The sequence below is a fragment of the Osmia lignaria genome, chromosome 14 (genome assembly GCF_051020975.1).
Source record: "Osmia lignaria lignaria isolate PbOS001 chromosome 14, iyOsmLign1, whole genome shotgun sequence".
NCBI classification, from domain to species: domain Eukaryota; kingdom Metazoa; phylum Arthropoda; class Insecta; order Hymenoptera; family Megachilidae; genus Osmia; species Osmia lignaria.
The window spans coordinates 1217623-1230430 of NC_135045.1; the positions used below are offsets into that span (position 1 = coordinate 1217623).

Genomic DNA, 12808 nt, shown 5'->3' on the forward strand with positions numbered 1-12808 from the left:
CTGAAAAAAATATACATGTACATTAAAAATAGTTTGAAAAATTATTATCAGGTAACATAAGTTTACAAAATCGCTTCAGGCCAATTAGGTAATTAAATGGCTTTATTTTTACAAATATAAGTCATCTTCAAATGAAATTGCATTTGTGTAGCATATAATTTCTTATTAGCTTAACAACTGTTTTTAATCCCAATTATGGTACTAACCAAATACTTACAGAAATAAAAAAGATTATTCTTTTTTAACCTATGTTTTCAAATAATGTATAAAATATTTAATCATCCTCTTCTTCCATTGCCTCAGGCATTGTATTTCCTAAAATGATAAGAATAATATATTTTAAACAATCGGTAAGATAAAATACATTACTTGCTCAGACTTGCAAATATAATAATTATGTACAGATCATGTACCATTTTGCAATCTTTCTTCACTAGGCATGTGCCCAGCTTGAAGTAATTTACTAAGACGTTGCACTTCTTCAAGAGAAGTAGCATTTGTAATAGCTTCTCTAATTTTATTACGTTCTTCTGGAGTTGTTAGTGGTTTATCTGTAGATGCACCAGAACTCTGAGTTTTAACCTTTTTAGCTATTTCACGAACCATTTCCTTTCCTCTTTTACTTCTGAAGTAAGCAACTGCAGCTTCTCTTTCTTTCATTTTGATTTTTCGGAAATCTAGAAGCCTCAATTGTGGAAACCTATATACAACGTACTGTCTGTATTGAGGTTTTGCAGAAACTGGATTTTGAAGTAAACAAAGATTTGTCAAATTTTTTAGTTGTGTCAGTGGCTCCAGATCACCAAGCTCTTGAATCATGTTTCCAGTTAGCATAAGGGTTTCCAAATTTGGTATACAGTGCTCCAAACCCTCGCCGATTCTAACAATGCGATTATTGTTGAAGAAGAGGGTTTTGATTCGTTTTAAAAGAGGAAATCCATCTAATTTTCTAATATCATTATCAGAGAAGTCAATAGTATCAAACTGATCCTGAAAACAATCATTAAGAAATCATTGAAATAAAGAGCAACATTAAAACAAAAGACTTAAACACACTCATTATTAGTAATAATACTAACCAATGTTGCACCCAAGTTTTCTATTGTAGGTATTTTATATCCTGCAATGGAAATAATGAATAATTGAGAAATGAACAGTAATGCTGAGGTTATATTCTATCAGTATACTTTATTTACAAACCTCTGAGATCCAACTCACGATCCTTTACAGGATTAATGTATTGCATAGACTGCTGTATTAAATCTGGCGTTAATTTAACCATTTTCTAATAATACTGTTATTTATTATCGCTTTGAAAATTAACTCAACACGAGTAATTCTCAAACAATAACAAATTCTATGAAATTATCTGCAACCATTAAGTTTTTTCTGTTGAGAAGCCTGATATCGAAACAGCGCACAGTATGGCCAACAAAAATTCAAATATAAATTCGAATATATCTCTTTGTAATTGCGAAAGGAATAGCAATAATACATAATTAGAGAATCACATGCTTTTTACCCGCTTATCTTTCAAAATTCTACATTACGTTACACAGACTAGAAACGAAACAAACAGGAAAAGGAACGATGACATAATAATCATTTCAGTCGAAACCTTTTAGCCGAACGAGTAAAAACTTCAACGACATTGTAAATTATTCGAGAAAAAGATTGAAAGACTTTGGCAAGCATATAATAAAACCTCATAGGTAATGATCGTTAACTTTTCCTTCTCGCAATGGCTAATTACTTTTTGCCGTTGGTTAAAAACAAATTCGCTTGCATTTGGTAGTTGATAAATATGTTGCAGAGTTTGTTCTCTTCCCTCCATTCAAAATATGGCGCGTCGTTAAAAATTTAACTGCTAAAATGCAATTCAAACTAAATTTTTCAGCTTATTATGTTAAACCAAAACTTTTTTACCTCTTAACCGTGAAATTTCGACAAAACAAACTTTCTCAAACATGTTTTTATGAGATCCTATCGCTGAGGTCAAAATTAATCCAACCAACCATAATGGTAAATGCGGTTCATAAAAAATTCAGAAAGAATAAATTCTTCATAAAGAATTTAGAAAGGCCCAGTTACATTCTTTCCTAAACGAGCGATTGTTAAAGCGGAAAAAGAAAAACCAGCTAACTAGAAGGAACCGCTAAAATAAGATATGAACGCGTTGCATTATTGCCAACGGCATAGTTCGTCCTCGACCAGTGATTTTCTGGCTCGTGTTTATATTATTCATCGATTAATATTGATCTTCGCAGCCGCCGCGCCGCGTGCTGTATATGTTAAAAACGCGCATTATTCAAATATTTAATATAGCGTCAGTATCAAAGTTCGAAAATTCTGCGATGTACTTGAAAATTTTGATTTAAGCGCGGATTCCTGTTTACTTGAATCGCAACGAAAGAAAGTGTAGCGAATATCATTATGAATGTTTCAAAGGCCATTGTTGGCTCGTATGCAATTATTGACCATTGCAATTAGAAGTCAATCGTGTACTCGTTATCAACAGAACTAATTTATACAGAAGATGAATTTCAAACACGTGACACCGTCTGTAATGTACCATCTTTCGAATGAACCTCATGTATCTCGTAGACATTCCTAGGACTTTTGAAATATTTTCCCACGTGGTAAGTAATTGATGTTTTCCAATACGGAAGCAAAGTAGGTGATACCATGTCGCAGAATCGGAGCAAATATACTCTCTAATCTAACACATCCAACGTGCAACTAACAAAACATAGTCTACTCAAATTGTTACTCCAAACGAAATTATAGCAATACACTGTTCATGTATAATTTATAGAATTGAATAAATTGAAGAACTGTTCTTATCGCAAACACCTGTTGATTATTCATAAATACCTGTTTCTAATTTATTCCACGTTTTTTTTCACGCCCCTAACATTACATTGTAACTATTTTAAACGAGATTCAGAAGATTTTGCAATGCGTTCGAAGAATCATTACGATGCATTAGAAAATCCGGCTATTATAGGTAATGATAGTAAATCAAACTTTGTCACCTATGTACAATCTTAAAGTCTTAATCTCTGAATATCAAAAGTTATTCTTCTTAGAAATGAAGCTGTATACAAATAAATTTTCACGCAGTAAAAAGGTTGAAAATTTGTAGAAAATTTAGTCAGGTTATTTTATATAGAAGCATGGAAGCAAATAGAAAAAGAATTATCTTGAACAAAGATATTCAGGTGAAATAATGTGAAGGACACTGTACTCATTAGAGAGAAAATTGAAATACTAAAACGTTACTCGATTAACCCCGGATGATCCTTCATTGCTATTCTCAAATCTCACATAAAATAGATTTTATATCGAATGGTGCCACATCCGCAGAATTTCACGCTTTTTAACACTTACAGTGAAAAATTACGTTTTCCAAAGAATAAACACATGATTGAATTTGTTTTTTTTTTATTGGTTTTATCTTATTTTAAAAAAATACTACTAACTTCGACATTTCATAACATACGATCTTGAGAAATAATATTCTCTTTATCCGTATGTTCGACATATTTAATTTTACGTCGATGACAATGTGGTTTGCAATTTGAGAAATCCTGAATGTCCTTAATCGACCGAGTAAAAGAAAGAAGAAACAAAAACCAGAGGAAAGATATTTTTTTCCTGTGTTAATTGGTAATCAAATTCAAATAACTTGCACGGGAAAGTATATGCATTTACGCAGCATAGCTGATAAAATAATGTAATTACAAATTTCCATGTATTATTACCGACCCGACGTCTGCAACAGTGTTTTTTATGATTTGTAATTTATAGTAAGTCTAAATGACATCGATCAGCTTGTCTGTTTTATTTACTTATCAGATGATTTACCAACGATACGAAGTCATTTTTCAGAGGTATAGAAATCCGAGAAGAATAAATTTACAATTCGATCTATATTGTTAATTAACTTACAATTTATTAAATAAGTTTGGTCGTTGGAATTCATCGAAGTATGCAGAAATATTCCGAGGTTCTGAACGATAATACCCAGGGAAATACTACCGTATTATTCATTTTAATATGTATCAAGTTATTATACACGGATGCACTTAATGACACGGTACAGAAATTCATGGATTTTGCATTTGTATAATTTTTCAGACACTTCGTTTTTTCCCCATTGACGTTGTATCCGACATCAGGAAGTATTTCCCGATTATCGTCATTCAAGATTAGTTTCAAAACAAAAACAATTCAATTAATTTACTGAAAATTCATAAGGATCTTTCTGGTTGTTATTCAAAATTTAATGTTACATAAACGATTCTATAAAATAGAAAAGGTGTAATTATTGTATATCAATTTAATCGAGGTCGATTCTAAAGTTGACAATAATTACGAATAATTTATACGTAATCGTAGAATGTAATTGTTTTATATCAGTCGTAAGTAGTAATTTCCACGTGTCGTTCATAAATGTATTGTATGCTAAGCTCGACTATTTTTAAATCCATAAATATTTATAAAATGTAATGTCGATTTTCGATTTGTGTCGGCTAAAAATTTACTTGATTAGCCTAGATTTCTTCGTTACTTGTATATTTTGCAATGCCATTTGACATTTTTTGCTAGACAGCATTTTTGTCATCTGAATCGACAGCGGGACAATAACAATTCTCATCTTACGACCGTCATTAGAGCGATTGCAACAATTTAACACCGGCCCAAACGAAACACGACTCTAATTTTCACGATATTACACCTTTCTTTTGGAATTGTCACCGGAAATGGTCCCCATTTTCTACGATCGTTCGAGTTCTTGTGAAAAACAAATAAAAATTTATTTGACGAATGTAAAGTAAAGCAATGCATGTAAAAAGAATTATAAATAACTTTTTCTTATGCTTTTTGCATATTTAAAAAAATTCTTGATACCATTCGAAAGTATCGAAAGTAGTCGTATGCTCGTTCTTCGCGCTTGACGTAATAAAAAGCATCCGGAAGGATTCACAAATAATATACCTAATTATAATCAAAGAATATGATCGAAGACGATGGAAGGCTAGTGATGGAAAAAGCAAAATAAGACTTGCAACAGATGTTTTGTTAACGCTTGGTGACCTCAGTTTACCTGATTTTGCATTCACTGACGTAAAAGCTTGGAAAATACCATTCTAAACAATGGCACGATGCCGATGCGTTCGTGTCGATGTACCGTCCGGTTATTCATATTAAAAACCAATAAATTAAGAACAAGATACAAAGTTGTATGTCTGTATAAGTGAATTAATGAGGAAAAACACATTGTTTCAGTCACTTGCACACGAAAGAAAAATGGTAATTGTTCTCGGTGTTAACCATCTTTTATGAATTCCTATTAAAAAATCAATTCAAAAGTTGTTACTCTTGAGAAAGGATAAGTAATGGAACATTATAGAAGAAATCGATGTTTAAATACATAGCCTTCATCCTTTAATGCGTAGAATCGATTGACACTAATTAAAAGGAGAAAAAAAATAGATTGTACGATTCCATTTAAGAAAAAGAAGTTGACCCTGAAGTTTTTTTTTACGTGTACATACATCTATCGAACTTTATAAACATTTTGATCTATCCAACATAATTTCATTTATTAAAATAGGTCACCCTCTACACTTTTATTTTATCTGCAAATGCTTATTTTAATTATCGATTACTTTCTTCGCAAAAACGATTAATTCTTTGCTATCTTTTTTTTTTTTCATTGATTTACGTTAGCGCTGATAGTAAACATATCTAAGAGAATTTATTAATGAATCAATTGGATTAGTTTAATCAATTTTAATTACCTTGTTAATAATTTTCAAAGAACGTCGAATTGACGTAACACCTCTTTACATTCAATTAAGCATTTGAGGCCACGTGCTTGACCTCTTGATACCTAACGATTATTATAATTTCTTTGCTTTGTACCATCCAGTCTTCATATGAAATTGGTCTTTTCTTCTATTAGAATACAATATAAGTTAACCTTTATACGGTCAAGGTAAATTCAATCGACCCATGCGTGTACTTTATACGATTCATTTAGAATAAAATTTGGAAAATTTTACCAACACAAATCTGTAGCACTTTGGTAACATCTTTTTACATCTTTAATGTTTTATGAATTATGCATGAAAACGGGGAGGTGCCCGTTTGATTCCCATGCAAATTCTAGAGTTCGATGGTTGGTTTTGCAAAATGATGGAACAGCCTGAGCAAAAACTAGTTCATCGGAATTTGATACCATCTTTCTATTTTTCTTTTTTTATTTCGAGCAAACAGTCTACTAGTTTTTGTCTGCTTCTTTCGTTGCGATTTTAGCGTTATTTTTTTTTTTGGAAATTCGAGAAAAACAAATTCTACATATATAAATAAATCCGTTCTTTCAGAATTATTAGATTAAAATTCAGTAACGGTTTTGGTTTGAAACAAGTTTTTTGTCGATTCCATTGATCGTTATGCAAGCTGATATTTCATAATACGTTATAACAACTAACGGGATTCAATTTTCGAAAAAAATTACGTTAATTAAAAAAAACCGATGTTTTACACGGAAGCAAGAAGATCGAGAATAAATCATATAAAAATCGCCCAAGTAAATGTTTTTCACTTGCATAATTGACAGTGGGTATGCACATTTGATTGCAAAAATAGAACATGAAATGATTGATAAATGTAGCTCAATAACTAATGGTGTATAACTAATATCGTAATAACTCCAGCAAATTATTTAATAACACTGTGAAAAGCATTTAGACTTTTTAATGCCATATAATTCTCTGCTATATACATCTACCTCTAACAAGGCAAAAATTGTCGAGTGTCAAAGTGTATATAATTAACAGCTACGAAATGGGAAGATAAATTGAATAGCAACTCAAAGAATCACAGACTAATAAAATTTTACTTTCATCCATGTCTAAAGTATAAAAAAATTAGCAGGTCGAAGAATAGCATGGCCAAGGTCGGCTGCAAGGAAAGACAAAACTGAAATTCCTTTTACAAAATTATCTTCCTCTTACTTACTTATATTCTTTATTTCGACAGGCTGATCGGGAGGCCTTTCCTGAAGATACATCATCATCGTGATCATCATTCTAGATACTTTTTATCCTCTCGGATCAAACCAGGACCGTCCCTGGGTCTAGGCGGCCGCCTAGGGCCCCCATAAGACGATTTTGCTTCTAAGAATGCAAGAAGAGTAATGCTTACTTGAATATTAATCGATGTAAATGCAAATCTAAATTAGTTATACAAGCTTTAATGTTAATTTTATAAATTTCATTCGAGGTACTTTTTTTTATATCATATACGTGAAGGACCTCGGACCCCCGAAATCTCAGAGCCGGCCCTGGATCAAACATTTCTTTTTGATGTTGTTTACATGGAACTTTCCTTTCTACTAGATCGAAGGATACTGTAAAATCAGGCTTGAATATTATTTGAATATAATTATTATAATATGACCATTTAGGTGATAAACCATTTTGTCTGACCGGAGAATTTATAATACCTTCATACGTTTGAATAACCAAACAGTTTCGCACGGAATTATTTTGGTTTCTGATTATTAACATTGATTGATTTGAATACTTTGCGAAATAATTCCGCGATTGATTATTTAAATAATGTTCCTGCAGCAAATTTTCTTACGACAGTATATAGGAATATTTATATTTACGTAGTTTATTTGTGTGCTCACATGACGAAGAAAAATCGATAAACGAATGACATAACATTACGCAAGACGTCTCAGTAACGTCTGTTTGATCAAGAAAAAATTATCTATCGTTTGCTATTCTTCGAACTGTTTACGTAGTACGACCGATGCACCAGCCTGGATGAAGAAAATCTCTTTGTCTAAGCAATTCTAATGTCAGACTCGATTGGAAAAGTTTCAAATGGAAAAAGGATGCAAATCATACGGTTACAATTGTTCTTACAAATAACCAGATCCGTCCTCATGATCGACACGTTTCTTTTGCAAATAATCGAGCGCGTGCCTCGTAAAAATTAGCTCTGCTATTCAAATCGAACAGATGCAATACTTTGTCACGATGGAAATTTCAGCTGGTTGCATTGAAATCACCGATAAAACATTAAAATTAGATGGGTAAAAAAACGTTTCTTACTGAAGACAAAAGAAACGTAAAGTGTTATTTAAGTGGTGTTGTAATTTCTCGCATAAACAGTGTAACAAACACGAATAACTAATGTACTTAATTAGGAAATAAAAACGGGATTGACGTCTGTAATATAATGAAGGGGCAATTAATCCTTCTGATCAAATGCATCAAAATGTTTATGATCTGAATCTTTCCTACGATTATCTTCATTAACCGATTTCATTTTCTAGATAAAAACTTCGGGTAATTGGAAGTAAACGCGCGCGTATGACATCTGATATTCCAAGGAATAACACCAGAGACGAACAAAACGATCAACGATTAACGGTAAAAAAATACTATCGTACGGCTTCACGAAATTTTATGCATACCTTTCCATGAGGTGTTTTTTTACAGTTTCGTTCACCGGTTCATGGTCAAACATGTCGAATCATCCAGAATATTGAAATTTCATTCAAAACTACAGTTTTACCGTATAGTCGTTTATAAAAGTTGAAATAATTTTTTCCATTATCGTAAGGGTAGGATAAGACGCACACGGTGCGTCATCAATTTCGAACCTATGGAAATCAGTGATTAATTTTTTAAGAGAAAAAATTATTTTCACTGGCGTATTGACGAACGACCACCCAGACACGGAAATCAAATTGCACATAACGAACGACGGCAAGTTGCATAAAGAGCTTAATGGTGCTTGGTCTCGTTCACAGTGGACGCGGGTGGCTCGCGCGTTCTTCGAATACGAATTTTTTATCGATCGTGCAACATGACTAGCAATGGAAGGAACAATTTGCACGTGCAAGTCGCGTGGTGCAATTTGCACTGCGTGTCGCGATAAGGTATCAAAATAAACAAAAACGTACTTAAAATTGTGCACGAGACGTTCTTGAACTGATCATCTGGCTATTACAGATATGTCATGGAAGTCAATGCCCTCATTGATTTTCACCCAATTAATTCCTAGATATTTGTGATTCTAATTACAAACAATGAACTCCCTTCGTTATACACGTGCCTGTTTTCTGAATCTTTTTAAGAAACCTTAATATCCGTTCATAAATTTTATTTTATGACTTGTGTTTCTATTCCACGTGGCCGAACTTTGATCATTCTTCCGCCGAAGAGATATGAGACTGATCGTTCTTCCTTGAACCCAGGATCTTTTGGCCCTTAAGTTTCTTGAACAGTATATTTCATGTAACTTTAACATTTATCTTTGCTTGTAGATTCCCGGTTATTTCGTGCTCTGTCTTATAGAGCAGGAGTACCGAGGTTGAACCGCGTGCCCAGACAACTCGGGTAAAAATGATGTTGCAAGGTGGACCGCGTTCAACCTTGAGAACCTTCCGCGGTTGGATCGGTACAATGGCCTCTCTCGTTCATTTTCATAGCCACCACATTCCCTATGCTCATTTGCCTTTTCTCTTTTAAAACCTCCGAACCAACAAGCTTCGATCCTGGCTACGATCTCGAAAAATCGGTAATAGTCAATTATACGAAGGTTGATTATAAATGCAACGAGTTCGACAGTAATTTAGATTCTCACCGGTATGCAATGATAGGAAAACGAACGAACCTCTGTGATATTGACTCTTAACGAATCATTTTAATTTTTTTTTTTTTCTTTTTAATTGAATTTAGAAATTCAAACAGATGCTAATGAGTACTCCAACGCTTCTTGTTTTAAATTCATTGAGGAAAGAGGCATGACTTGCGATAGATGGTTAGATTGCAATTTAGAAAAGATTCTTGATACACCTGTTGCTTGGATCAGCCTGTATAATTAAATGAGAGATGATAAGCAAGGCGTAATCGATCATACGCACGTAATGGCGTAACGAGAAAATCGAGAATAAATATCGAATGGCGAGTTTACATTGAAGGTGCTCGTCCTTTGTCCATGCTCGAGAACAGCATCCGCTTGGACAGTACATTACGATCCGTAGTGCGAGAGTTCATTGAACGTAGAACAAAACGCGATCGTTGCCAACCAAAGACCTTCGTTCGCGAACAACGGAGATGATAGTAAGTCGAGAAAGACCTGTCGCGAGCAGCGAAGAGGGAGCGAATTGTAAAAAGAAAGAAAAACAAGGCGAAACGCCTACCTATGTTATTAGATGAGTTTCAAGACCTTGGATGCTTCCGTCTTCGAGTTATCCACCGGTCACTTCAGGGCTTCGACTAATCATTTAAATTGACCGATGACGTGTGTTGCCTGCAAATCTTTCTCGAAACGCGTACTATGCATCGATGCATTTTTTTCTTTTATCAAATTTTCACGTTGCCGACACTGATGGTTTAATTAAAAAAACGAAACGGGATCGGTTCGACTGAAACATTGCTCGGAGCATTGTTTCGATAGTCTGTCGATAAAATAAGATAATTAGACGTTTAAAGTCGTAACACTTTCATTATTTGTTAATCAAATAAGTGGCATTTTTTAGGAAATTGAAATTGATGTATATTTAAGACAAGTAAAAAAGTGGAAAAGTCTATAATGTAAGTAAGTACACATAAATTAATTAGTGATTATGTATGGTAATTAACGTGTTGATACGCGACAAGAAACTATAAATTAGAATATCTCGTAAACTATAAAATATTTGTTAAGCACAATTTCTAATATGTAAAGTTTCATTACATAATAAATTTTAAAATCCTAGATTAATAGTCATTCAAATTCTTAGTTTCTATTGTTAACAGTATCACTTTTTAGGGTCAATAACCCCGGTCCACTGAAAAATAATACATATTCTCTTGGTATTAATCAGGTTTCGTCCTGCTACCAAGAACATGGGTTTATTTGTAATTCCTTTCCTACGTACGTGTCTAAACCGTTCAATATTTGGTATGTCTCTCGTGAAACGCTTCCTATTTACAAATTTACAGAAGTCCCTGGTCCGTGAACTATGAATTACCCCGTTCGTTGAAATTAGAGCGATGTTTCGTGATAAAACGCTAGGAAATCAATGAAAATCATGTAAAACGTCGAAGGCTAGGCCTTAGTGTGTCTCTCTCGTTTACGTCAATAACCATCGGATGGAATTTTCTAACGCAAATACGCGTAACAAAAACTTGCGTAGGATATTGTTTTCGAGAGGGAAGGCGCGTTGAAGAAGTAGACGAAGGATTTTCCAGGCGAAAGCACTGATCGTGACATACATTTGATCGTAGAATAACGCGTTCCTATTACCTACTGGTCACGAATTAAGTTCGAAATTCTCTTTTATTAAATTTTGCGGAAAACTCGAAACTTAAAAAATAAAAGTGATAATTCTTCTCATTCAAGTAACAACATAATTAGTGCTTCGCGTCGAAAACTTTCAAGAGTCATCAAAATATAAAAAGACATTTCTAATTATATCCTGACACGAATGAAAATTTGTTGCCGTATACGTATGCATTGGAAGCGATAATTAGTCTATCAACACATGCAGCATTACCGGTCATATACCGAAACGTGTTCCAATGGCAGATGATTTTAGTGAACGATGCAAAACATTTGACACACATATTCTGCACGCGCGAGCCCGTTAACTGATTACTGAGTTTATGTAACAATCTTCTCGATGACTACAAGAACTACACGCTTCGATCGAAGTGTAAGCCGAAGTTTAACATGCCATGAAATATTCGCACATTCCAATATCTGAGAATGTGAGCTACTTATAAACAATATATCGTCCCTGATAGAAATTTTCTTAACGATCCCTCAAACCTTTACTTGCCCTTGGAATTTCATTTGCGCCGTTGTTAAAATTGTTCAAGATATTCTTTAGTGTTCAATTTACAGAAGAGCACTTTCAACAGTAGAATCACCGAAAATAATTAAACGAGACGCGATCAAGAGTAGTTTGTATTTTCATTATCCATCTAATCGAGAGTTAATATTCGTGCCTACTTACTCGTTAGCATTAACAGATTCGCGTTAGTACATGTTAGTACAAATGAATAATTCACTGTTGACATGGGCCCAAGTATTTGCTTAGCCACGATACGCATTAAAGACGTTGCCTTAAACAATGAATTCCAAAATTCGAAGAAGGAACTTTGCTCGAAAACCACTTACATTTCTTGTATAATTGCGTAATCGGTTTTATTTAATATTTTGCACGGATGCCTCGTAGGATGAAAGGAAAATACACTTCCTATGTTGAATAGAGGCTGATAATTATTCTATGAAGTCTAATGAGGAGGTCCAGCTCATTTGGAATTTGGAGGTCCACGAAAACTTGGCTAAAAATGCTTTCGCTTCTTTATTTATTTTATTATTAATGTCATACTGCTATTTTTGGCCAATTTTTATCTGTTTTATTTCTTCAGATTTTTCTTTACTAATTTTATTGATTTTAATGATTAGTACACACTAGACAAAAAATTAACGCCCAGTTCCTGGAAACTTTGTTCCGCCAAAGAATTATGCCAGGACTAAACATAACATTTTCCCTCCAGGTGGAAATAAATGTTGACACTTCAGCAACACCAGCTCCTTTTCAAAACAGCATAACGTAACAAAAATGAATTTTGTCACCGTTCATAATACTCAAAAGAATAATCAAGCAAAAAAGGACTATGTTATAGAAGATCCACAATTGTAGCAGAGTGACAAAATACGTCGATTCAAGTAAACTGAAGATACTAAAATCGCAACACGATATTTTCGAACGTTCTAACGTAAT

At 33.5% G+C, this 12808-nt stretch overlaps 1 protein-coding gene across 1 annotated transcript; it reads right to left on the reverse strand.

Annotated features, from left to right (window-relative positions):
• Positions 1-8: 8 nt before the first annotated feature.
• Positions 9-1369, reverse strand: U2A (small nuclear ribonucleoprotein polypeptide A'-like U2A). The gene is made up of 4 exons (XM_034335224.2): positions 1201-1369; positions 1080-1120; positions 414-990; positions 9-315 (listed from the first exon to the last, which is right to left on the reverse strand). Exons 1-4 carry the CDS (start codon positions 1280-1282, stop codon positions 275-277), a joined length of 741 nt encoding a protein of 246 aa, XP_034191115.1. The 5' UTR covers positions 1283-1369; the 3' UTR covers positions 9-274.
• Between the last annotated feature and the right edge of the window lie 11439 nt (positions 1370-12808).

Bases quoted from the DNA above. Each gene is read 5' to 3' on its own strand.
- U2A (XM_034335224.2), bottom strand. From the start codon at position 1,282: ATGGTTAAATTAACGCCAGATTTAATACAGCAGTCTATGCAATACATT. The intron at 1,121-1,200 runs GTTTGTAAATAA...TTTCCATTGCAG, and splicing joins TCGTGAGTTGGATCTCAGAG to GATATAAAATACCTACAATA. The intron at 316-413 runs GTACATGATCTG...TTATCATTTTAG, and splicing joins TGAAGAAAGATTGCAAAATG to GAAATACAATGCCTGAGGCA.